Raw genomic sequence first — 27,769 nt, 5'->3', positions numbered from 1 at the left:
AAAATAAAAAATCTATGATCAGCTTTCCAATATTTTCTGCCCTACTTGTTTGGATTCTTTGGTACTACTTAAAGAGAATGGTGCTTAGCCTTTAGTGGTAGATTTCAATTCTATCTGCCAGGGAGGGCCAACCAAAAAACTAATAGTATTTCTATGCTTTGGAATTGCCCCCAACCCACTTAGATGCTTTCCAAACAGCATGATTTCAATCCAATTCACAGTATCATTTTTCATTGTTGAAGAAACTAAGTAAAACGCATTCTTCAATCACATAAGAGAGAGAGATCTTGACCAGATTTAAGGTAAACACGGAAGGCATCTGGAAAAAAGAGGTAGACAGAGGTACAACAATTCCTGGGCAGGGATCACAATTCTAGTTAGTTACTGTATGTTCACAAGGAACAAAAAGTTCAAATTTTATTCCACAATTTATTTTAATATACCTGGGAATTTGGTACATAAACTCACTCTGTAGTATGCCCTGTTTCATATATGAATATGTACATGAACTAGAATCTCCGCACACAATTTACATGAAATCAAAATGCACCTGTCCGTACTTCAGCCAATAAAAGAAGAAATCAGTTGCTACTTCAGCTACTCTACAATCTCTCTCTTCCCCTTTGCTCTCCTCTGAGTTTGGTGAACCGATGTGGTCTGACAAAGAACAAAGTTGCAGTAGTTTGAATGGACTAACAGAACCCAACACTTCCGTTGCCACCACAATGCAAGTTAAGAAGTCTTCAAGCTACCCACTTATGAGCTTTCATGGAAGTCAAGCGACCTAGACAACGCTGCAGGATTGGCTTGTAATACTGGAGAGGTTTCAGAGACATGACTCTTGTCATCGCCTTTTGGTTGGAAGGGCTTAAACAGACCTCCCCCACTAACTGAATCGACTTTATCATTTTTAATTCCCAATGTTGCCCATATAGAACTTTTTGCAGCTTCCCCTGGGTCATCAATTCTCAAAGTTTTTGGAATCCATAGGGACCTCTCAGGATTATTCTCTCTCTGTGGGTCCTCTTCCCCGGATTTGGTTTGCTTAAGCATGTTTTCATCCCTAGAATGCTTCCCCAAGGTTGGGGAATTAGGACCAGAACTAGGAGCTATGTGGTTTGGAGAAGAACTAGGCGGTGTCACCCAAGGGACATTCCAAGTTCCTGGTATGGTACAACCCCAATACGGTGGAGGATAGAATGGCATAGGAAAGCCTGGAGGGCAGAAAGCGGGTACAGGTACCGGACCACTCCATTGAGCTGAATTCCATGGGTATGGCCACGGAGTGCCAGGAAAGCATGGTACTTGAGGTGGGAAGCCATGACAATTCTGCATTACTGGATCTTGTAGCCCAGTTTTACTACCAACATCATCCTTTGAATTTGCAGCAGTGACTGAAGATCCACTTGAGTGATCATCCCCGTTCTCTCCACCTACGTAAGAAACTGGAATTATTAGTTTTTCTGGTTTACGAAACCCAGTTTGGGCACAGTTCCTCATCGTTTTCTCTGCAATGTTCAAAACTGAGGCCATTGACTCACAAAGGGGTGTGTCTGATGAGCCAAAAGTGAGGACAGTGCCGTTGGGCTTTAGAGTGGAATGGTGGATTCCATTTGGAAGATCTGCTCGGGCATTCTGAAGAGCTTCTGATACAGCTATGTGACGGTAGTGAGAAGCTGAGTTCTTGTTCTTCCGACGACCAGCACCAACAGGCACATTCCTCATGGTCCCACCAGCAGTCCAGTATCTCTGGCAATTCTTACAGAAGTGCCGGGGCTGGTTGACATTGTAGTTGTTGTAGTAACAAAACTTGGTGTCCATGCTATTGCAGCGAGGGCATGGAAGAATCTTGTCCGGTTTCTTCAGGGTCTTCTCCTGTGAGTTACTGGTCTCACTTTGTTCTTCTTCAGTCTTTGAAGCTTTTAATGTTGCAGCTTCATTGTCAACGGACGGTGTTTTTGGGTTCTCATTTACCACTGTAGTTGGATCTGCAATCTCCTCCGGAGGAAAAGGCCGGGCTCCATCCACCTGTTTAGTATCACTCAGGCTTCCACCAGATGGGGCCTGGATTGATCAAAATTTTCAATAAGGAAAACAAATCGAGTATCATAATTAAGCTTTCCTATTTTTAAACAGTAACCTTCTTCGTTACATGAGAACCAGATTAAACAGTTGCAAAACTGAATTAGTCATTGTCATGTTCTCTGTGACATGCATGTTAAGAATGAAACGCGACTCCTCTCAGTAATGCTTTATTCCAGGCTTACCGGCTCTTTTGGCAAGTGCTATATCTTTACAAGGACGAATATTACTAGCTCAAGCATTATCCGTCTGATTGGAAGGAGTGCTTTTGATAACAAATGAGAACGTAAATATTATAGCAAGTTGGGATTAGAGGCTGCTACAGCATCCCGACTTTTCTTTTCCTTGTACGCAACTCCCCTAGAATCAAAGAGAGCTTAAAAGGGGTGGAGATGATGAAGAGGCAGAAAACTGGGCAAAGTGAGCAACAAAACCAGTTTGCAAAGAAGACCCCCAGCGCGCCGGGGGGGGGGGGGGGGGGGGGGGGGGGAGGGCGGGGGCGGTGGTGTGTGTGAACTCCATGTCTTATTAAAATTCAAAAAGTCTACTTGATCAATTTCTCTATAAAAAAAAAAGTAGAATCATTCGGAAAGCAAAATTTTCCTCATAAAACTTGTCAATTTATACTTGAAACATCTGTCAATAGTACTCCACCAACAAATGAATATTGCTGGCAGCAAGCTGAATATGCAAAATTTTCCCCATAAGACATTCAAATTAAGTCAAATGAAAGACAACTATTGTAGGTAAGATCTTCAAAGCACCAAATACGGGACAGCTACCAAAGAAGGAGGTTTAAAATTAGGGAAGTGAAAAATGAAACTGCCACCCAACTACAGCTATGGAATCAACAACAACCCATGTTAAGCAAATTCATAGATATGAAATGGGACTCTTTAAACCCATAGTGAAGATCTTAGCATAAACTTATTGTCTAACAACACACTTACCTATGTGCGAAATCCACCAAAACAATAAATAATTAGAAAAATCAAACGTATTTGGAAATTTTGAGGTATTCACATAACGATCTACAAGATTTATTAGAATAGGAAACCTTAAAAACACAACCATAAAGTTGCACAAGCATGTCTGAACATCCTAGATTTGAATCCAGAACCACAATTACAATATCCTACAACAAAGACCTCTAATTTCAAATTAAATAAACACAAACTACACCCAAAAACCCTAATTAGAAAATACTAAGAAAACCTTCAAATCACGTAAAATTAAGCTCGACCCATTTACTCCTCAAGTGTTTCAAATAATGGGTCGTCGTCAAAATATTCAATCCAGTCTATACCTTATTATCAGGGTAATGATCTTCTCCGACTCTGCTCGACTTGTCATCCTCCGGCGAAGAAGAACGATCAAGATTGAGACTTTCAGAATCAGACAGAAGAGGAGGAGGTCCGGCGGAGGGCGGAGGCGGAATATCCGGCAAGGGAATCGTCTTTCCGAAGAGCTTAATCGCTGGGTCTTTTGCTTCCGACATTTCTGGGTTGAAAAAGTTATAGACAGTGAAAAAGTACACGGAGAGAGAGAGAGAGAGAGAGAGAGAGATTAATTCGGTGGTTTGGTTTGGTTTTGTTGGGATAGGGAAGAGTGAGAAGAGATCTGGATAGGGGTGTGGTGTGGATGTGAGAGTTGGGTGTCTTGGGCTTTGGTCGTCGACGTCGTAGAATCGAGTACGCTTTTGATCCGTTTAACCAGTTGGGTGCGCCACGTCAGCAGAGGGAAAAATGAATTCTCAGCCACAAGTTCTATGTGGCCTTGAGATCTTCCCTTTCACTTTTCCTTTTTTTTCCCACTTTTTGATTCTCCACCTCCTCCACCAAAGTGGACGACTCTTCTTTTCTGACTCAGCATTTTCTTTTTTAATTTTTTTAATTAGTTCCTTAATTTTACCTCTAAAACAAATAAAATAAAATTTTTAAATAAATTATACTAGAGATCCTAAATGATCTATTAAATTTTTTACTAAATCTCTCACATAAGTATGGTATCTACAAATATATAAATTTGTGTAAGTCTGATACCCATATAAAAGTTTTAGTAAAAAATTTGATAAATTATTTAAAATTCATAATATTTTTTTTAATATATACTGTATAATAATTGATGTTTCACCTACCTGCCACAAGATTTCATTTTAATTTTCAAACTTCTTAGTGCAAGTCAAGTTAGTGAATATAAAAATTAAAAAAAATATATAATATTTTTTTAACTTGTATTATTTTTCTCCTTTTCAACAATGATGCCATCTATCACAAAAGAAATTTTAAAAAAAAAAAAAAAAAAAAGCTAAAAACTAAAAAATATAAAAGTACCAAGCATAATTTTTGGATAAATTGCACTTATATCCCTTGAAGTTTTAGGTTTAATCCATATAATCCCTGGCATTTGAAAAATTACACTAACCCCCCTATCATTCTAATTATTTAGAAGGAATGAAGGCATTGAACTCATACACTTTTTCTTATCTTGCTTACTTTACTTCCTCTATTCTTTTTTCTCCTTTGCTTTGCTTTACTTTTTTTTTTCAACATAATTTTTTTTATTTTTCTATTAGGATATTGTTACCTTTTATATAAAAATGGGAGTTTATGAAATGAGACTATTAACCATAAGAGTGAGAATGTAATTTCTAAAACGTCAAGGAGTAGGATGTAATTGAACCAAATTTCAAGAGATGTCAGTGTAATTTACTCTTAATTTTTTTTAATATTCTTTTAAGTATATAGTGTCTTTATTTATTTTATTAGTTTTATATATAATATGACTTAGATAGTAAATAAAATATAATTAAATAACAATAATAATATATTTTAAGTGAATTTCAATAATAAAAATAATAATTCTAGCACCACTTACAACAAATGACAAGTACACATACATCAACAGTCATATTCAAAAAATAATTATAATAAATCTTATATTTTTCTAAGTATAGTAATTGTTATAATAAATCTTATGTTTTTCTAAGTATAGTAATTGTTCTATCCACACATATAACATGTTATATGAATCTACTTATAAAATAAAAAATAAATAATAATAAAATTCATTATAATAATATGTATAAGATAAGTTTATCACTTTTTAACAATGCATCTCCTTTTCTCGGCTACCCTATCCCATCCAAACCGCACTTTCAAAAAGTTGCCCAACTTTTCTTTTTCTATAACCTTTTTATTTATTTTTTTATTTTTTTTTTCTTTCTCCTGTATTATTTCTGTTTGTGGACAGAAATTTTAGTTGGCCCAAGTACTTTAATTTTGAGTCTACCTTCCAAATACATTTAAATAATATTATAAGCATTAATTAGTGTATTAATTAGTATACTAATTGATAATATGATATAATTCTTTTTAAAAATTGATATTTATAATTTGTATAATGAATGAGATCAATAATAATATTATTATTAAAATTAATATACTAATTAATATATTAATTAGTGTATATAATACCAACAAATACATTTACGTGTAGAGCTAGCTACCCATATCTGACTTCAATGAGAGCTGAAAACCGGACCCAATCTAAACGGTTGCGGATCCACTTTGACACCCAAATGAAATCTTGACAAATAAATAAGAATCATACTAAAAAATTGTATGTATCTAAAACTTGCGTCTAAAAAATTATTTTAAAAATGAGATGTAATGTTGATTTGATGTGAAAATGCGATTTTTTTTAATAATTTAATTTTTTTTAATATGTGACATTATTATTACTATAAGAAATTAAAATTTTAAAAACAAATTTAGAAACAAAATATTTTTGTAGCTAAAAGTGTTATTATTTTATTTTTGAACGACAAAATTGAACATTTAGTGATTAATTACTAACCTTTTGAGATCAAAAGTTTTGTCTCAAAAAAGAAATTTTTTTTTGGATCAAGTTATTCTGTCCCTAAAAGTATATATTTATTAGCGATATTTTTAAAATTTTGTCCCTAATAGCTCTTTTTTTTTACTTTCTTACACGATTTGTTAGTAATTATTCTCGCGACAATTGAAATTAGTTCTTAAATATTTTTTACAACAAAATTTATATTTTTAAAGATAAATAAATAATTAAAAAATAAAATTAAAAAAAAAAGAACGTAATTTTCAAAACTGTTATATGTTGTGGTGATTCAATATTGATATTTCAACAACTGTACAAATCACCTTTATTTGCCTCATATATTCAATTTTTCAAAGCTAACTTTTCTTAGGTTCTTTGTAATTATAAAGTCTCTTGCTATTTTTGTGTTCATAGTGTTTGGTCAACATTTTCCACTTACGGCGTTGGTCACTGGTCCATACTCCATTATTTGTTTTGTATTACACTAAATCGAGCATCCACTTGGACATTCCCAAGTCAACAAAATTTACGTCTTTTTTTCTTACAGTTTAATTTGCATTAATTGTCTTGGAAAGAAATTAATTGTTTTAAATGCTATATGTATTAATTAGTGTATCAATGGATGATGTAGTATAATTTTAAAAAAATTTAATATTTGTAATGTAATTATTAATGAGTGGTATCAATAATAATATTATAACTAGTATTAATACACTAGTTAGTATATTAATTGGTGCATGTAACACTACCGTTAACCTTATAATTCATTTCCATAATATTTGACAAATGAATTTTATAGCGACACATTCAACACAACTGCGTCAGTGATATATAATCAAAAGAAAATATTATATCAATTAATAAACATGTATCATGTATATACAAAACAAAAATGATTTAGACCTTTAAAAAGAGAGCTCTAATGGAGCATTAATTTGTCTTCTTCCTCCTCATATTTTATCTTTTACTTCACTTTTTTTTTTTTATAGGTAGACAGCTCATTAGAGTTGCACTGTAGCAGCTCTAATTAGAGCTCTACAGCACTTTCGATATACAAAATTTTGGATTCTAAACAGAATCCTTTTTGGTTATATAATAGGTGTCACATTAATGATTAAGAAAATTTTATAAGATTTTAAATTATTATAACATTACTCAAGAGTATAATTAAATTTAAGACCTATTTGAATGCTTCTTTTCTTTTTTAAGTTTACGTGTTCTCTCATCATATATATTTATCAAACTTAATTAAAATTATAAAAAATTTCCCTTGAAATTTTTGAAATGACATTGATCTCCCTTTTACCAAGCAACCTCTATCATCTCCAAATACTAATAACAATCCTTTTGTCCTATTTTTCATAAAATAGACCGTTCTTGATGATTGAAACGGATGTGAGATCTACACAGTATAATAAAAAGATTAAAAAAATTTAAATACTATAATGTTGTGATAGTGACGATTAACATTGCTAGTAATGAAGTGATTGAGGAATCGTGAGTAGATGGGACAAACGTTACAATGGGAAGGATTAATGAGGTGAGAAGTTGGTGGTTCCAAAATAGTGTGATGAGCTACGGGTGGTGGTTCCAAGTGATAAGATGGGTTGCAGTTTGGAGGTGGTGGAGCTTCTAGATAATAGTTTTTTTTTTTAAAAAAAAAAAAAAGAAACAAACCAAAATGATGTATTATGATTTTAAGTGAAAATAATTTATGCATCACTTTAAAGCCTTCGTTTGGCATACTAGATTTTTTATCATTTTAGTCACAAAAAAATAAAATAGACTTTTTAATTCAAAAAGACAAAGCATTGCATCCGAGTCATTTTCTCTCACAAAAGTCAAAAAAAAACTATCACAAACGAGACTTTTTAGCCCCAAATTAAAAAAATTAAAAAGCCAACTCACATCCCAAACGAACCCTTAATAACGTAGATTTTGGCCGCTAGGATGGATGCCTTTCATGAAGTTTAATATTTTTTCCATTTTAATATTGTTATTCTTACATTACAATATATAAGAGTTTTAGAGATTAAATTTTTTGGTTCTTAAAAGTGAAAATCTTGTTGCAAAAGACATTTATGAACGAATTTCTATTATAGTGAGGATAGTCACTGGGGTTGTTTGATGGGGCTTTTTTGAGCCAACTTATAGCTTCTGACTTTTAAAAAGTTATTTTGGACTGTTTGGTTAAACTTATTTCAAACAGCTTCTGATTCTAACAATTTATTTTAAGTCAAAAAAGCTGATTCTGAGAAGCTGCTAACCTTTTACTTCTGATTATCAGCTTATGTTGTGGACATGTTAATTCACAGTTATACTCTTAAATTTTTTTATTTTTTATTTTTTTTTAAAAGAGAAAAAAATCTAAATGGACTATAGAATATTATTATTATTTTTTATGAGAAATGTAGACAAATAGTGAATAATAAAAAATAAAAGTTAATTGAGAAAGTTACTTCACAGCTTATTTAACAAACACTACTCAGCAACTTAAATCTATAATCCAACAGTTACACCAAACAGATTAATAGCTTTTGATTAAAGTCATAATCTATAATCTATTAAGCTATAATCTATAGGCCTTGGTAGGGCTTATTTTTAACTTATTTCAGCTTTTAGCTTAATTTAAGCTATTTTGATGTGTTTGATTCAGCTTAATAATACAGCTTATAGCTTTTTGTAAGTCAAAAATCAACTTATTCTTTGAATGGGGGAGGAGAAACTTAATTTATAAATAAAAAAATCAGCTTATATTCACAGTTATAAACTATAAGCTGTTAAACTATAAGTTATAATCACTTTCCCACAACTCTACCAAACGGAGCCATAATCTGTTTTAACATCTACAGCAAATAGGACCACTAAATGATCGTCTTGGAATGTTAAAAACAAGACTTTTAGTGACAAATTTTTAAAAATGTCACTAATAAATACACTTTTAGGTATAAAATAATTTCATTTCAAAAATATTTATTTTTTAAGATAAAAAATTTGGTTTCAAAAATGTAATAATTCATCACTAATGTCTAATTTTCGTTACTAAAAATATAATGACGACACTTTTAGTAACAAAAATATTTGATCTTTAAAAAATAATTTTATCCCTAAATTTTAATTTTTAAAACTTTAATTTTTTTTTTGTAGTATTATCCTTTGAGGAAAAAAAGGAAAAAATAAAAGGAGAAACAGGTTGTAGTTCATAGGATACAATTACATGGTGTGCTCTTAATAGTAGAAGAACATATATCACTTTAGGATGATTTAAATAAGTATATTTTTTATTTTTTTAAAAAAAATATATAAAAAAATAAAAAGATGATGTAATAAAAAAAAATTATTTTATAGTAGCTAAACTTGGCCTAAATTTGGATGACTTCATCAAGTTTAATCTTTCTTCTTTCTAATATTATCATCCTTATCTGAATAAAATAAAAAATAAAAGAAAGTTTACTTTATAAGAGTGTACTCAAGATAGTAGAAAGTACACACAGATCACCTTATTATCTTTCTTTATAAAGTTGATCCATGTACTATTGCTATCTGGTTTAAGATCCATGGGCGTAAGTTATAATTTATTTTTAAATTTTTTATAAAAAAATAAAAAATAATATGATAAAAATAAGTCAATAAATTAATAAGGCCTCGTTTGGCATGCGAGTATTTTAGCTAAAAAAATAAACTAATAAGCAGCTTATTTGACTAGTTAATTTCTAACAGTATTAAGGCCTCGTTTGGTATGCGAGTATTTTAGCTAAAAAATTTAAAAAATATTAAAAAAAATAAAAAAAATTATAACCTATACAAAAAAATAAAAAATTTCATTTTCTTTATTTTTTTGTAAATCTTTTCGTAAAAAATTATTTCAAACATATTAATTTTTTTTATCTCATACTTTAATTAAAAAATTACTAAAATAATCCGTTTCGAAACGAGAACTAGTATATGAGGATCCACCATCTCAACAAAATCTATTGGGCTATTTAATACAAGGCCCAAAACAATTGAAGCCCAAGCGTTGCAGGCTCAAATTCTCTTCTTTCTTATTTCAATTCAGGTCAAGTCGACTAATCTTCTTTCCAACCCGTCTCCTTTACAAGTGAAAATAAATATGTCGACGACCTCATTTGGAAAAAAAAGACATTTTAAGTTCTTTTTGTTTTTGTTTTTGTTTTCTGGCATTTTAAAAATATTTTGCAAAAATATTCTTTTTTTTTAAGTGCTTCTATTCTAAAAGATCCTAAATATTTTTGAAATTATGATCAAAATTTTTAAAAAATACCAAAGATGAAAAATCTGATTTTTATTGAAAGATTATCTTTAAAAAAAATTAAAAACTTGTTTTATTATTTTTTCAAATTTAACTATATATTCTTTTTTTTAGGGTCTTTTAACCTAGAAAGTTAAAAAGACTAACACAAATTTGCAAAATGGTGAAGGCAAAAAAAAAAAAGAGACTTAAAAGTCTTGCTATAGAAAGTGAGCTTAATTAAGAAAATGAAAATGAAAATGAAAATGAGTATTTTTGTCATTTTGCCTCTCCTAAGGGAAGTGTGAGAGTCTAAAAATAAAACATAAATGTCATTATTTTAAAATTTTATTAAAATGTTATTTCACTACACTTCTTTATAAAAATATACTCCAAAATTATTGTCTTTAGTGTGGAATATTACACATGACAAGATTGTCAATGCAAATTATAAATAAAATTTGGAGTGTAAAAATTTTAAAATAAAATAAAAAGTCCCAAAAATTATTAAATAGGCCAGAATAGGCCCAAGCCCTTTTGTAGGCCCATTGGAATCCATGTCCTACAAAAATCATTAACGAATCATTCAAGTAGTTTACGAAGTCAAGTCCACACTACAGTACATGTACACATTCAAACTTGAGCCCACAAAACTCAACTCCACCGCAATTCACTACAAGAAAATTTATTTTACTTGGCGTGTATGGTCCTCTCTAATCTAACCATTGCGATGAAACAACTTCATAGATTGCGATAAAGCTGAATATATATATTGTGTAATGAATGACTCAAAATGACTCTCCTTTCAAACCTCTGAAGCCGGCCAGCAACAACAAGAAGACGAACAAAAACACCTCTCTATCTCTCAGTCCTCTCTGCTCCTCTGTTTCAATCCAATCTTCGATTCAATACCCCCATATTTGACTTTTTCAGGGGTAAATCAGGGAACATCTATCGTCCACCGACCAAAATTCTATCCTTTTTTCCGATTCTTTGAAGGGGGGTCGATCTGATTTTGAGTTCAATTGCGTTTGTTTGATCTATAATTTGGTGGGTTGTTGTGAAAGATCGGTTTTGATTTCTGGGTTCTATCCAAATGGTCTGTTTCCATAGCTCTGTTCCGGTTGATCAACAGATGGGTATGGCTAAATCTGTGAATTCAACCGACCCTTGTTCGAAATTGAGGAATAAGAAGATACCCAATTCGCCGAATCAATCGAGTATCCCAGCTTGCCAACAATCTCGATCGGCTGCGATCGATGTGTTGATCTTGATCGCAGTGATTGGTGCTTTGGGGTTTCTAATATTCCCCTCTATAAAGCTTTTAATATTTAATAGTGTTGAAATTGTTGAAACAATGGTTTATGTGGTGAGAGAGGAGGTTTCAGAGGATCCAATTATTTATGGGTGTTTAGGACTCAGCATTTTATGTGCAGTGATGGCTGTTTTGGCAATTGCAGTGTGTATGAGTAGGAAATGTGGTAAGCCCAATTGTCGTGGGCTACGTAAGGCGGCAGAATTCGATATCCAGCTTGAGACAGAGGAGTGTGTGAAGAATTCGACTAGTATGTCAAAAGATGGAGTAAAGAAAGGCTTATTTGAATTGCCACGCGATCACCATCGAGAATTGGAAGCTGAGCTTAAGAAGATGGCACCCCCTAATGGAAGAGCTGTTCTCGTGTTTCGATCAAGGTGTGGTTGCTCTGTCGGAAAAATGGAAGTTCCGGGACCAAAGAAGACTCGAAAGGTTAAGAAATAGTGTCCATCTTCTTGTTACTTTTCATATGAAGCATATTCGAATCAGGACTAGATATAATGCACAGAGAGGAATGCCTTTTCGGATCAATCTTCTTTGAACTATATATTATTGTCTTTAAATAAGCTCATGGGAATAAATTGTAAGGATTATTAATATATAAGTTGGCTGTTAGAAATATAAGAATCATTCCTTTCACTAACAATAGTTTTTCATCATTTTCCTTCTTTCAATTGCATTTTTTAAAATATTCATCTTATATCCATTGTTCATGCTTTGCTAATTTTCAAAATTTTAAAATTCTCTTCTGGGTTATCAGTTACTAAGACGTTTAGTTTTCTTGTTTTATTCTTTTTAGTTTTCGTTGGGCTTATAATACACATTCAAAGTTTTATTCTTTATGTTTTTGTTGGGTTGTGATGCACATTCAATCTAGAATTAGGAAATTTACCCATAATTACTGAACTCTACGTGGTTGATGCGAAGTGAATCAATGAAGCCCTACTTTCTTTATGTTTTTGTTGGGTTGTGATGCACAAACAAACTAGAATTAGGAGATTTACGCATAATTACTGAACTTTACTTGGGTGATGCAAAGTTTTAATTAGGCGATTTACCCATAATTACTGAACTTTACTTGGTTGATGCAAAGTGAATCCATGAAGCCCTACTCATGCCAATTATTTCATATTTCTCTTTATTGGATTATTCGAATTATTTATACAAAGATGAAACTTTTGAGATGATATTTCTTCATGATGGTGCGTATAAATAGAGTGCTACACTTGGTGTTTGGTTAATCATACCACCGGTATTATGAGGGTGTATTATTCCAAGGATGGTTTAACAAACGTAAATTATACAATTAGTTCTTGAACATATTTTTTAACTTCTGCACATATTCTTTACTGGCATTATCAGTGATCCTTAAGAGGCTAACGCTTTTAGAGACGCAACGAAATTTTTTTTTGGGTCCGTGAGGCCCTTTAACTCCGCAAAGTTGAAGCCAACCTAATTTCTCTTTGACCATCGAGATCGTACACAAAATATAAATAATTTATTGACTTATTAAGGTTATATCACCTTTTTATTTTTATATACATCTTTTAATAATAATTAAATAAAAATAAGTCAACTAAAATAACTGGTCTTGTCAAATACTGACCTAAAACGACCGATCTTATCAAATACTGACCTAAAACGACCGGTCTTGTCAAATACTGGCCCAATGCTATGTTGCGCATTGTACCATTTTGTGATTGTCGTAGATCAAACAGATTGATCTATCAAGACACCACCATTAAGGTGTCAATAAAAATCTAAATTATCATCAATTCCAAATTATTCTAAATCATCACACCTAGAATGATGTGGAGTCTCTTCCGCTATGTTTGATTATGAGATTTGAAAAAAAAAAAAAAATTAGAAAGAGAAAAGAAAAAAGTAGGTGATATGTAAATAAAAATATATTTACATTTCACCTAGATCTATACACTTTTTCTTTTTCTCTTTCTAAATAAAAAAAAAGCAAGTAAAATATAAATAAAATATATCTACATTTAACTTAGTTTCACATTCTTTTTTCCCTTTCCATTTTCAACTCTCTTTCCAAATCTCTTAACCAAATACAGCGTTAATTTGAAAGTACTGAAAATCTCTCTTTCTCTCTCTGAAAACCTCCTACCCGGGTCTCATTTTGGGCCGGACGGCCGCCGCCTTCAACTATGGCGGTTGGCTGGCCCAGTTTCTTTCTTGTGTTTGTTCATTAGTTTCCTTTTAATAAACTTGATTCCCCCATTATCTTCCCACCTTGGAATGCTTTGTGAGCTGCTGTAGGAAGAGTTCATCAGGGAATGCCGGGAACAAAGGTCATTTTAGAGGAGGAGGTCGGTGTTGGTTCGGCTAGAGGACGTCCAAATTTGGTTAGGATCTTCATTCGTGCGCTCTTTCACGAGTAGGAGCTTGAGGGGTGAACTATGGTTCAGATTTATAGAGTAGTATCGATGCTTTGTTTTGGGAAAAAAAGGAAGTTTTCGAACATGGGTGTTAAACTTGATCCAGATCTGTCTGGTTTTCATTCGAGCGCTCCTCTTCGAGTGGGAGTTTGAGGGGTGATCTCCGTCCAGATGTATGGAGGTGTCTCAGCGGTTGATCGGTGATTGGATCGTCATCTTACGAGTTTTTGTAGCAGGTGTGTTAGTGGAGGCTTGATCAGAATTGTAACTGATTCCAGTTTTGCTTCACACAGTGTGGTAGATTACTAGTAGGAGTGTGCAGCAGGCGTGGGTCTTGGCATGGTATAGTGTTGTCAGGCGTGGGTCTTGTAGCAAAGGTTGATCAGAACTATTACCATGGAGGTTGTAGGAGTAATGTTAGGCTGCGTGGGTGAGCTTGCTGCTATAGTGGCAGAGGTGGGATTGGGAAAATCAATGGATGGAGGTGTGTTCCGGCCATAGTTTTTTCGATCAAGGGAGTTTTAGGGAGAGTGATTTTTCTTGGAGATTTTTTCCAGGTGATTCTTTCGATGGCTTGTGATCATGGAGCTATTGGCTATGGAGGTTTCCGGCCATAGAACATCCTCAGTCGGATCAGCGAAGCGTGCAGCAAGCGTGGGTTTTGGCATGGTATAGTGTTGTCAGGCGTGGGTCTTGTAGCAGCCTAGGTGAAGCAGGTGGGAGTGAAGCAGGTTGTTGAAAAATTTTGGTTGGGTGGGCGTTGGGAGTGAAGCCTAGGTGAAAAGATTTAGTTTCAAAATTAGTAGATGGGTGTTGGGAGTTGTAGCAACCTAGGTGAATAGTTTTAGTTTCAAAAATAGTGAAGCAACTTGGATTTGGTGTGGAGTTTTGGCTTTGGCTTTGGGTTTTGTGGGCTGATTTTGTGGGGATTCATGTATTTTATTTTTTAGTTAAGTTCTTCTTAACTTTTTTTGAAAAAAAAAAAAAAAAAAATCGTGAGGTCAAGGGGTTGGTTGTATAGATACGAGTAGCAGTAGTGGGGGTATTTTGTACTTTCTGAATCTCTCTCGATGCATGTCATCTTCATGTACCTTTAATTTCATACTTTTAATGAAATTTTTCTTTACTGATCAAAAAAAAAAAAATACAGCGTTAATTGGAAAGAATTTTTTTAACTTGACTTTTTAACCTTTTGTCTAATTTAATCTGACCAAATTAGTTTAATTTGAGAAAAAAAAATTAACTTTTTTTATTTTTTACAAAAAAAATAAAATAATTATAATTTAAATATAATATTTTAATTTATTTTATCTTTTTATATTTTTTTAATCCCACCTCACTTCATATTCTCAATTGTAAAATCTTGGCCTTGTTTGGCAAAGGCTAAAATAGCTAATTTTAGATTAAAATTTACAAAAAGATAAAATAGTTTAAAATAGTCAATAAAACAAAATATCACATCAAATTCATAATCATTTTACTTTTTCTCTTACAAACATTACATCCAATTACAAAAAAAATACAACTATCTTCTCAAGTACAAAAATTTTAACCTATTAAAATAATCAAAAACTAAAATAACCTACTTAAATAGCCAACTTCCTCAACAACGCCATGGTTACAATTGGTCACTACTTCTTTTTTTTTTTTTTTTGTTCTCGTCAAGCGAAAAGTACGAATATGAGGACACATGTAAGCTACCTATTTGGTCATGTAAATGGCATAACAATGACGCCATAAGTGCAATATATATATTTTGGTGGTGCTAAGAACACCAAATTTTCTATTAAATAAATGATCAAATGTCTCACATGGATGTGGGATCCGCAATTTTGTAAATCACACACTCATGTAATATATTTGATCATTTATTTAGTAGAAAATTTAGAAACTCTAGTATTTTCCATATATTTTTGGTTTTGGTGGCTTCTAGACCATTACGAGGGGTTTTGATATAGATTATAGGGGTGATTATAATTTATTTTAATTTATAAATTTATATTAGATTATTTTGTATAATTTTCTAAATAGAAATAGTTTAAATAAATTGAGAAAAGTTAAGGAGATTTTTTATAGAGTCCCTGTTATTAAGATTTTATAGCATAAAGAATATTCAATATTTTAATAATGTCTAAGTCCCTCAAATTAATTCAGAGAAAATTTGACTTCACATATAAAATCTCACTAGAGAAATTCTCTACACTTTCACTTCAACCTAAAAAAATTCTCTAAAAACCAAAGAAATTCACTCAAGCTCAGAGAAAATTCCTCTCAAATCTAGAGAAATTTACTGAAACGCAAAGAAAATACCCTTTCGATCCAAAGAAATAGGGTCAACCCTGAGTTTTCAGGAGTCTAAGGCGAAATAATTTTTCGGGGCTTTTTTAGATATTTATAAAAAATAAAAATAAAAATCACTCTGTTTGATTTAGAGTTTTCAAAAATAATTGTCTATAATTTACGGTTCGTATTTTTTTATATTTTTTGTATTTGGAAACATTTTTTTTAAAAAAAAAGTATAAATATTATAGTTTTTAAGTGTATCTAAATTACATGTATCTACAAAATAACTAAATAAATAAGAATTTTGTAAAATGTTTTTTTTAAAAAATACTTAAAAACACATAATTTGGCCATAAAGAGAAAAAAAAATAGGCGACACAAAATTAGGCTAACGACTAATACATATACATATACATATATTTTATTTTTTATTTTTTAATTGGACTAACAACTAAAATTTATAAATATTTTTTAATTGGCATTTTATCAATTGGGCCAAATAAATTTTTTGAAGCTCTCTTTAAAATGGCCTAAATTAATTAAACAGAGTTAAATTATTTTAAATTTTTAATATAGTTTTGGAGACTTTTTTTTAGACTTAATTTTTGAGACCCTAAGCACTGTCCTCACCAGCTTTAGCCCAAGACCGACCCTGCAAAGAAATCCACTAAAACCAGATCCATATATATATGTGTGTGTCTAACTAGTTACGGCTCAGATCACAAAACCCCCCATCTTCTTCCCCAAATCTAACGACCCATGCTTTTATCTCTCTCTCTCTCTCTCTCTCTCTCTCTCACACACACACACACACACACACATAGAAAATCAAATAAGACCAGAGCTCGAACTCACCCATCAATGGCGTACGTAGACCATGATTTCTTTATTTCGGACAAAAACATCATGATGGACTCTTCTTACAGCTTAAACAACACACATGCATACATATATACATACACACAAACATACATATACATACCGCCGAGAGGAAGATGACAGAAGAACCGAGAGATTGGGCTTCATCGCTGAAAACAGAGCCCTAAACTGATGCTTTTTGTGTGTGTATATACTGTTTGATCGTTGAATTTCGTTGATGGCATGGAGTAAGACTATGAGAGGAGTTTTCGTAGTGAGAGAATGTGAGTAGTCGCAGGTTTGATCAGTGGATTCAGGTTTTATGAGTGATTGATTCTTTACACTACAAAGTTTGGGTTCAGCTTAGTGATGGACCTGGGAGAAAGAGAGAGATAGTGGTGGGATTGATTTGAAAATTTTTCTGTGATATATATGAGTGGGGGGTTAAGGATCTTAGATATAATTAAATAATATTATAGATTTCTTATATTTATACTATCTATATCTATACTATATATACTATATACTATATATATTATATATTATATATATATATAATCAAATGTAGTGGTTTTGTTAAAAGTTTGTAAATATTTATTCTTAAATTCTCATAATTTTAAAATTATCTCTTTTCTACGTGGCAACCCTTTTGATTGTCTTTCGTGTTTTCTATTTTCCTCTATTTTCTATTTGTTTGATTAATTAAAATGAAAATTAATTTCATGGCTTATGGATAAAGATTTGAATTTCAAAATTCCTCCATATAGATAAAGATATAAAAACTGATAAATAATTTATGAAAATTAATTTTATGGTATACAGATAAAGATAAAAATTAAATACTTAATTTCATATCTTATAAATAATTTAAAATTTCTTCCAATAAATAAGCATATAAAAATTGATAAATAATTTATAAAAATTAATTTCATGGCCTACTGATAAAAATAAAGGTTAAAAAATTGATTTAAAAAAAATCACTCATGTTTTTTGCCCTTCATTTTGTACTTTAATTAATTTCATTATAAATAAACATATAAAAAATCATAAATAATTTATGGAAATTTATTTCATGACATGTAGATAAAGATAAAAATTTTAAAAATTATTTGAAAAATAATAATTTCATGACTTATAGATAAATAAACATATAAGAATTGATAAATAATTTATAAAAATTAATTCCATGGTCTACAGATAAAGATAAAGATTAACTAATTGATTTACAAAAAAAAAAATTAAAAATAATAAAATTTAGATAAATATATGATTTGTTAATCCATATCTATCAAAAACATATCTATCTAAATCTTTATTTTGATTTACTTATATTTTTTTTCCTTTTATCACATATTATCTTTTTTTATTTTGAATTTTTTATCTTGTGATATACTTTTATCTATAACTTCTTATCTCCTCTTAACCTACTCCTCATAATTTTTATTATTTGTTATTATCTACCAAGTGATAAAGATATATATAAAAAAAGAATGGTTGGCTATGAATAAGAAGAGTATTAATAATTAAATAATGAAAGCTATATGGGAGAAGGCAATACAAAAATCTCACAAAATTATTTTCCGTCTCTATATTTATCCAAGGTAATAATTTGATATTCTTTCTTTTAATTTTTAAAAATAATTTACATTAGATCCTTGCTATGTGTTTTTTCTTTTTCTTTCTTTTTATTTTTTTTATAAGATTGTCATTTGTTATAGTATTTTTTCAATCCCATCTCTAAATTTTCTCTTTGAAATTTCTATTTTTTTAATAATAAAGTTTAGAACTAATTTCTTATCAAATTTGTTTTCTTGGTGCTTATTTTATTGAAAGATTGAGACAAGTAAAACTTTCATATGATATACGAAATTAATGAATATAATACAAAGATGGTAGAGAAATACTACATATTTGTTGATACCTCTCTTTTATTTTTAGTTGACTTATTAGATTATATAATCAATTTAGAGCCCATATCATTTAATTTAATGTCCATGACTTTAGTTATATTCGACCATTTTGTTGTTGAGTAATCTATATAATTTTTTTTTTTGGGTATATAATGATTAATGCTATTATATGTTATATTTCTTCAAATACAATTCAAATAATTTGTCATCATTTTTTTTTATAAATAAAATGGATTAAACTATTTTCTTATATAATTTTTATAATCCTACGAAATTCTTATCTTGATTTTTTTAAAAAAATGTTGTAGAAACTATGCAAGTATTATTCAAGTTATGGAGAATGATTACTTACAAATTATAATTAAAAGTTGAGATTTATTCATAATTTGGTCCCACAATAATAATATAAATCATTGATTTAAAATATGTAAATTTATGATAACTTATACAATTCATTTCTTTTAATGCTTTGTTTTTGTTTTTGTTTTTGTTTTTGTTTTTGTTTTTTTTTTTTTTGCATAACACTATAGTCTGATACAAATTATTTATGTTAGCAAGTGATTGTAATACTATTATCCTAACAATCTTTATAATTAACAATTTTTTATGTATATCAAATTTTTATTGTCAAATTTTGTAGATTAATTATTGTTAACATCAACCAAGATGGCCTAACATCATGGTTTGCTGCTATTAAAATATAATTCAAGATTAGAATAATTTATATATCACACAAAATGTATATAGTTTATTTTTTCGTGCATCGCACCGGTTACCGCTAGTTACTAAATATGAGAAGGATCTTAAGTTAATTTTTTTTAAATTTATTATTCAAAAGTTGAAAAAAAAATACTTCTAATTTTTATTTTTGAATTATTAATTTTTAACTTACAATAAGTTACACCAAACAATCATGAATACACTTATTTCTCCATTAATGCTGCTGTGCAAGTCATGTGCTTCATTGTAATTCTATCACTTTAAATTAAATACAAAAATACTAGAGGCCTAAAAAATTCTACTAAAAATTTTACCACATGTCTCACATGGGTGTGAATACCACACCACCGTAAGACATTTAGTAAAACTTTTGGTAGAATATTTAAAGTTTCTAACATTACTCAATTAAATAAATATATATGATTAAGATTTAGATATCTTTTAATTAAAGACTGAAATTGCCTTCCTAATTTTCTCTTATTCCATTTTTTTTTCCTTCTTTTTTTTCTCCAGTTTCTGCCAAATAATTTAAATAAAAACTAATTAAATACGGTACGTCAAAGAAAGGAAAATATGATATTAAAAAAAAAACTAATTAAATAGAAAACTTCAACAATTCTCGGTGGTTTTTGGGAAGTTTAGGACTTATGATTTTTTTTATTTTTTTCACAAAAAGACAAATTTTTTACAAAATAAAAAAAAAAAAAAAAAACACATCCAAATAAAATATCATATTAATCCCATAATCATTTTACTTTTTCTCTAACAAACATAACACCCAACCACAAAAAAAACTCAATTACCTTTTCAAACATAAAAAAAAAAATTCTAATAATATCTTACAATTAAAAAAATCTACACAAAAACTCATTTCCCAAACACCGGCTTTGTATCTCTATGTACAAAACAATGTCCAATTGTCAACTAAAAAATTTAACAAAAAGCAACAAACAAAAAGAATCACAAACACACAATCAATCAATCAATTTCAATTTCCACATCTTGAGTTGATGATTCATCAGTTGCAACACTATCATCATCAGAACCGCTTTCTGGACTCCAATTCGAATCGGTTCGATCACCACCGCCTCTAACGAAGAAGCTAATCTGAATCTCTCTCTCCGCTCTCCTCGCTCCGTTTTCTCCTTCATTACCATCACCTCCCTTCTTCTTCTCCTCACCTTCCTCCACAGGCATATTGTACCTGCAAACCGGGCACGATCCATGCATCCCCAACCACTTCTCGATACAATCCGAATGGTACCTGTGCTTACATGGCATCTCCTTGGCCTCTCCACCAACCTCATACTCCCCCAAACATATCGCACACTCCAACCCCTCTTCGACTACCTTCACCACCGGCATAGCTTCAATGGACGCCTTCGACGCCGGTAACGGCCCGTCTTTGCTCGACAGCTCCAAGCTTCCGAGACCGTCGATCATGATCAGCGCTCCTGTGAGTGGATGGACTAGCACGAATCGTTCAGAGACGGTTCGATTCTCACCGTCTTGGGGAGGAGCGGCTGTGACGAGCCCTAAGATCCAGGGAAGGAGGAAAGGTAAGCTTTGGTTTCGAAATTGCGTTTGATCGTCGGGAGGTGATGAGTGCTCGAATGACATGTCGGAATCGGACGACGCCATTGTTTTGCTGGTTGATTGATCGATCAAATTGAGAGAGAAGAGAAAAAAAGAGGATTTGAATTGAAGATTGAGAAAGTAATTGGAATTAGGGGATAGAGAAAGATTTTAAGAGAAAGGAGAGGGCGGCTAGAAGAGAAGAAGGTTGTGGAAGAGTCCAGAATGTTTCTGCCCACAGATGTGTCATGGACTGGAGTAAGGCTTAGATTACGTGGCGGTGGGGGTTAGATATGGTGGTGATTGAATGCGTATTCTATACGGATGAGGACTTGATTGGTAATAAAAGACTGAAAATAGGCAATTCTGGCATTGCTCACATGGCTTCCAAGTAGGGCCGGACATAAGGGAGCTTCTATTTGAACACACCATTTATCTTCTTCACATACACTTAATAAATTTTTTTTATTACATTTCAGTCCTAAAATGAAATTATCAAAATTCCACTTTCTTCTTTAAACTATCAAAAACCTAACCTTAACCCTAACCATCAGTGACCACCATCCTCCATGACCGTCGCCTCTCTTTTTCTTCATCACCGCCGTTACCTCTTCCTCCACCACTGTAACTCCCTTTCATCTGTGAACCCATGGCCTTCCCGCTTCTCTTCCCCACCGCGTCGGGCATCGTGGAATCGCCTCATTTTCTTACCATTCAGACTACCAGTGTCGAAAGAATCGCCTCCGTTCGGAAATCAACCATCGAACCAATGAATTTGGTTTAACTATCACCATTCGAACAAAACACATTGGTTTGACCATCAACATCCGAACCCTTTTTCATTTGGGAGTCGCCGTTGCCTTTCGTCTGCGAGTCGTCGTCGCCTTCCTTTTCGCGACTGAGAGGAGAGAGAGAGAGGGGGGGTCGCGGTACGTCACCGGTGCTGCGTCGCCGCCTGCAAGATGGTTGCTGCCTAGGGTTAGGATTAGGGTTAGGGTTTGATCGTTGCTTGCTGGTGTGGAAGAAGGTGTGTGGATTGGGAGTGTGTATGGGGATATAACTGGAACAAAATTGTGTGTGATGAGTAAATCTTTTTTTTTTTTTTTTTTGGTGTGTGAATTAAGAATGATGTGTAAAAAGAGGAATGTGTGTGTGTAAATAGAACCTCCCGGACATGGGCTATATTGGGTTGGGTCGAACCTATATCATATATGTTGTTTGGGATACAAAATTTTTTAGGACAAATTATATTAAACCCTTTTGACTTATTGACCATCCATATTTTACTCTTCTAATGTTTTAAATTTAACAATTATTTCCTTAAAATTATTTGAATTTAAACATTAAGTCTTTCTGTTAATCATCTGTTAGATATTTAGATGAAAAATTATCAAGTATTATATACATGATGATTATATAAAATTTTATAACCAAAATTATCCTATTTTATCTTTTGTAAAAATTTAATATAATTATCATGTGCACAACACTTGACAATTTTTTATTCAAATATCTAATAGATGACTAATAGAAGGATTTAATATTCAATTTCAAATAGTTTGAGGGGGTGTTGGGTTTAAAACATTAGGGATTAAAGTGTAAATGGTAGGGGTTTAATATAATTTACCCAATTTTTTATTAAATTGTTTACTCCAAATCTATGTGAATATTTGATAAAAAAAAATTTAATAGAGATTTTAGAGTCTCTAACATAATAACATTTCAAATAATTTTTTAATTCTAGTTTTCTCTCAATATCGGGTCTATAATTTATTCCCAAATTTATTTAAATATAAATAAATAATTTATATAGTCTAAATATAATTTTATTTTTCTTATTTTAACATTAAGATTGGTAATTTAAATTTTTTAACCAGTTCTTTTACATGTGTATATGTAATTTTTGTTTATAAAAAATAAAATTAAATAACATAAAATAGACATATAATTACATAATACAATTTGTGGATTGGTCGGATTTGAAGCATTCTCTCAAGTCTCTTCCTGTCCCATTAACTTAGCTTATGGGCTTAAACCATAATTTCAAACTTTACAAATTATGGATGGGCTTACTATGCCATTAGACCCATATGTACATCTATTTTGAAGGGACTGATTTGTAATTTTCATATTCACGTGACTTATTGAAGGAAATTTTAAACACATTATTGAGACCGTGTTTGATTTTTTTTTTAAAGTCAAAAAAATCTCATCATTTTCATAGTAGAGCCACTTGGCTATTTTTTTATTTATTAATTATTACAAAAATAAAATAAGTTGATGGTAACAATTGAAAATAGAAAAAACAGAATGGAATTCCATGTAAAATATAACAGTGCTAAGTGTAATTTGCTAAAATTTAATTTTGCAAATTACCATTAAATTAGAAAAATAAAATTCAAACTATGGGTGCTGATTTCCGACCACACTGCCAAACATGAACTTAGCAGGAGAGCACAGGCAGAATAGATCATACCCAAACAACCTACCACAAAAAAATAAGACTTCGGCAGTGGTTCGTCCACCCGGGGGCACTCCGACGATCAAGTCAATACTTAGTTGTCTCTCAAAAATAGCAAATAGTACTTAACTCACTAGCTAGAATACAAAAAGTGTACCTTAAACCCACGAGAGTGCCTTACTTTTATAACTAGCACTAACCTGATCCCTATAAAAGCCTAGCTTCAATGAACTTTGACTTAATGCTCATCTTGGAGTTCTAGCTAGATAGAGATAAACTCTCTAAGAGCTCTATTTTTATCCAGACTGAGGTCCTCCTCCATTCAAGGACTCTTGTCCCTTATCCGTTCATTTCGGATTCCGATATCTCCGCAGATAACCCCGGCCTAACCGAGATCACCTCGGCGTCATGACCAAGACACATGGCACCTCAGCTGACACTTCGGTATCACCTTGGCCACGTGTTGTCATTCACAAAATATGTCTCCTTAACTGCCCCTAGGTTTTATTACATCAGCATCCTGAGGTGATGAAACCTATATCGTTTGTCTACATAGCACATCGGCTAAGACTTACTCCATCCTCCATGGCCGATATTATCACACGTCAGCTTCTCATGACCAAGACTCTGCAGTCTACTTTATCAATGGCCAAGAACCAAGAACCAAGAATCAAGTTCTTCAAGTTCCTTAACTGAGATCGCTCCTATAGCCAAGGTTTTTGTTTCATTAAATCAAGAACTCCAAGAGTTTTATCTGCACATGAGCTGTCACGCATGGTTTACTTAACCGTTTTCTCCACGCGTCGCTCTCTCATTGGTTCACACCTAACACACGCTATCAAGTCGCGTCGCTTCTCATCTGCGTACGCCGCCTAACAAACACATCGTCCAAGGCATTCCATTATGGTTTGCCGCCCTTTTGAATTTTTAACAAAAACAACTTCTATCTACCTTTCGTTTCAGTTTGCATTCCTTCGTTTTTGCTCAAGCTTTCTCTTTCTAAAGCTTCTCTTCCAAATCCTCCATTGTCGTTCCTTTCAAGCTCTGCCACTATCGTATTTTACCACCTCCGACGCACTTTTCATCATCTACTTTCGACCACTCTCGTCATCTGACTCTGGCGACCTTCACATCGGCATTCATTTCACTTAGTAAGTTCACAATTCCTTCCCCCTTAAGTTCGATCTCTGGTTTATTTTGAACTCTATTACATGTTTATACGCCGTTTGCTGCTATTGTGAATCTGTTTTGTGTTTTTGAATCTTTACTTGTACTTTGAATTTCATCATTTTGGGTGTTAAATGTGCTGGTTTACGACTTAGTTGTTCAATCTGTCTTTGGGTATACATACATGGTTCATGGCCCTTGTGCACACATACACACTGTTCATGTGTTTGATGCTTTAACAGTTTGTCACTGTTCTTGACTTTTGCACAGTTGCACACACTTATACAGTTTTCTTGAATTTCTGTTTGTTTTCTTGAGTCTGAATTATTGCTCTTTTCTGTTTTTCTTGTTTATTTCCAGATCTTTCCATTGATTTCTTGTTTCCGTATAAATCTAGGTCTTGGGTTTTGATAGAAATCACTATCTCTAGGAAAATTGAAACAAATTCCCCTAGATCTTGAAAAACCCTTGACCCAGTTCCTGTTTAAGGTTTAGCCGAGGCCTTTTAAACCCATACCAACCACTCTCTTCTAAAATCTTGCACCTTCTTCCTTTAGCCAACATCATGGGTATGTTTAGGTGGATGACAGATACCCCAGAAAAAATAGTGTATTTTCGTCGAGAGTTCTCCATCCCAGCCGATGTTCACCTTAGGCTGGCTGGGGAGGAGGACTCTATCATGCCTAATGGGGATTCAATGCCCTTCCCAGTAGTTGCTTTCATAGAGTGTGGATTTAGGTTCCCTATAGACACTCTTTTTTGAGAAATCCTTCATTATTACAAGCTTAACCCGATGCAACTGCCATTAACTCCTATAGGGTCATCAATGGTATAATTGCTCTAGCTAGCCGAGAAAACGCTAGAATAACACTAGCCGACACCCAATATTGTTATACTATGGGTGGCCTGAAATTCAAAAAAACCTACATCTATTACCTCAAGCTGAAATCCACAGCCTATAAACTCATAGCCAACCTCCCAGACTCCAACAAAGGTGCTGGAGATGATTACTTCATCGTCTCAAGCAACTAGGAATTTGCACCTGACGACGACCTTCATCTCTATCCTCTGCGCCGATTGGTGTTTAAAGAGGATGAGGATAAGAACCAAGTGTCAACTTTTCTACTTTAAAACCTATCACTTTATTCCCCTTATATGTTATAATGTATGAATTTTGTTCTTGTAGCTCTCCCTCAACCCTCACAAGATTTTCGTCAATCCTTCTTTCCCAATAAGGACTTGAAAAGGCTACTGGGCTTGCCGGTTGACTAGCGCAAAGCCCCTCTACTGCTCAACTATATTCCAACTTACAAATCTACCTTGCCCGACGTTCCCAAGTGGAGCAGGACTCCTTCCTCTGCTACAACTCCAACAGTCGCCTCCTCACCAAGGCCAGACCAGACCTCTTCTTCTGATCCAGTTAAGGTTGTATCAACGTCTGCTCCCCAACTTATCCAGACATCACGACGCCGATGCCGACGTCGAGGTCTGCCAAATGTACTAACAAGCAGAACTTGTAGCCGCAAACGTCAAGGTTCTGAGGCATCGGCTTACGATCCTATAAACCCACCTACCGTACTTCTAGCAATCCATTTCGGTACCAAAGTAATGGTCGCTTCCACTACTGACGAAATAGGCCGCAAACCGACAGTTGTTGAAGACCTTTTAGCCAACATCCTAGGGGTTGTGACGGTGCAATCCTTGCCTTCTCCATCCTAATCAAAACCAAAGCCGAAAAAATTGAACAAGGCCAAAGCCAAGGCCACAGTGACTCAGATTGAATCTGAGGACATTGTGCCAATTTCGAAATTGGCTAAGGTTGAGAAGAGTCAAACGGCCACTGAGAAAAGGCCAGCCAAGATCGAAGCATCTGATTCCCAATCGCCCAAAAGGTTGAGATCTAAGAAGCCTGAGGGTAGCCATATTTCCCTCGCAATATGACCTGGGCTCCCGAGGTCATAGTGGATGACAGGCCCCTGACAGCTGGCGGCAACGCAATGAACCTTGAAGTTGGTGCAGCCCTGTCAATGGCTATTTTTTTACCAGAAGACATAAACCGTATGACCGAGTTGCATGAATACGAAAACTTCACCCTTATGATCCAGCACTCGGTCTTGGGAAGTCTATTTCTTACTCTTTTGTAGTCTTCATATACTTAGTCAAATTTCACTAATCTATTTTTCTTCTTACAAGTCATCTAGCAGGCTTATTCATACGCAGTCAAGACTGAGATGACAAAGAAGGAGTTGGCATAAAAGACTAAGGAAGCTACCAAACTCTATTTCTTACTCAACCGTGTCGAAGCCAACAATCAAGCTCTGCTGGATTAGGCCAAGACTTCCAAAGCTATTTAGGATTTGGCCAAGGAAAAAGCTAAAATGGCAGATGCTGAAGCCCAGGCCGCCAAAGCCGATCTCGAGGCTGCCAAGGCCAAGGCTGCTGATTTAAAGGCCAAGCTTCAAGAGGCCCTAGACTCTAAGGAGGCCGAGGTGAAGGCGACCGATGAAAAGGTTTATGAAGAAGGGCAGGCCGCCGCCCGTAACTTGTACAAACAGCAAGTCAACCTGGCTTGCAACCGAGATTATTACCTTGGTTGAACGATGTCGCTCAACAAATTACTTGTTCCAATGGACTCCGACCTCCGAGACATCAATTAACTTCAAGTGTCTTTCCTTCTAGAGCCCAAGGACTTTGGCAATAAAGCCGAGAATGGTGAAATTGATGAGGTGGAGGAAGAGGCTGCCACTGATCCCTCATCCTCAACGAGCAAATAGACTTCACTCAAGATGAGGAGGATGACTTGGTTTCCAAGGGCGTCTCTCCCAAACCAACCACCTCTGAGGCCGAGGTCTAGTGCGCCAAAAGGAGTCTGGATCAGACTTTGCTAGAAATAGA

At 33.1% G+C, this 27,769-nt stretch overlaps 3 protein-coding genes across 4 annotated transcripts; 1 reads left to right on the top strand and 2 right to left on the bottom strand.

Moving 5' to 3' along the window:
• Positions 1-381: 381 nt before the first annotated feature.
• On the bottom strand, positions 382-3,909 carry LOC114314438 (cyclic dof factor 2). Of its 2 annotated transcripts, XM_028260914.2 has the most exons (3): positions 3,389-3,876; positions 1,542-2,064; positions 382-1,433 (listed from the first exon to the last, which is right to left on the bottom strand). In XM_028260914.2, the coding sequence occupies exons 1-3, from the start codon at positions 3,578-3,580 to the stop codon at positions 757-759; spliced, it is 1,392 nt and encodes a 463-aa protein (XP_028116715.2). In that variant the 5' UTR covers positions 3,581-3,876; the 3' UTR covers positions 382-756. The 2 variants fall into 2 exon arrangements, with proteins under 2 accessions (XP_028116715.2, XP_082755479.1); XM_082899353.1 differs by having other exon boundaries at positions 382-2,064; positions 3,389-3,909.
• Positions 3,910-10,789: 6,880 nt separating this feature from the next.
• LOC114314430 (uncharacterized) lies at positions 10,790-12,147 on the top strand. The gene has a single exon (XM_028260902.2). It carries the CDS (start codon positions 11,286-11,288, stop codon positions 11,946-11,948), a length of 663 nt encoding a protein of 220 aa, XP_028116703.1. The 5' UTR covers positions 10,790-11,285; the 3' UTR covers positions 11,949-12,147.
• An 8,243-nt stretch (positions 12,148-20,390) lies between these two features.
• LOC114314432 (E3 ubiquitin-protein ligase MPSR1) lies at positions 20,391-21,668 on the bottom strand. The gene has a single exon (XM_028260908.2). The coding sequence runs from the start codon at positions 21,310-21,312 to the stop codon at positions 20,650-20,652; it is 663 nt and encodes a 220-aa protein (XP_028116709.2). The 5' UTR covers positions 21,313-21,668; the 3' UTR covers positions 20,391-20,649.
• Between the last annotated feature and the right edge of the window lie 6,101 nt (positions 21,669-27,769).

The sequence above is a fragment of the Camellia sinensis genome, chromosome 1 (genome assembly GCF_055761805.1).
Source record: "Camellia sinensis isolate YWXY chromosome 1, ASM5576180v1, whole genome shotgun sequence".
Classification (NCBI taxonomy): Eukaryota; Viridiplantae; Streptophyta; class Magnoliopsida; order Ericales; family Theaceae; genus Camellia; species Camellia sinensis.
Note: the sequence above shows the minus strand (reverse complement) of the source record. Positions and strands in the feature narration are given on the sequence as shown.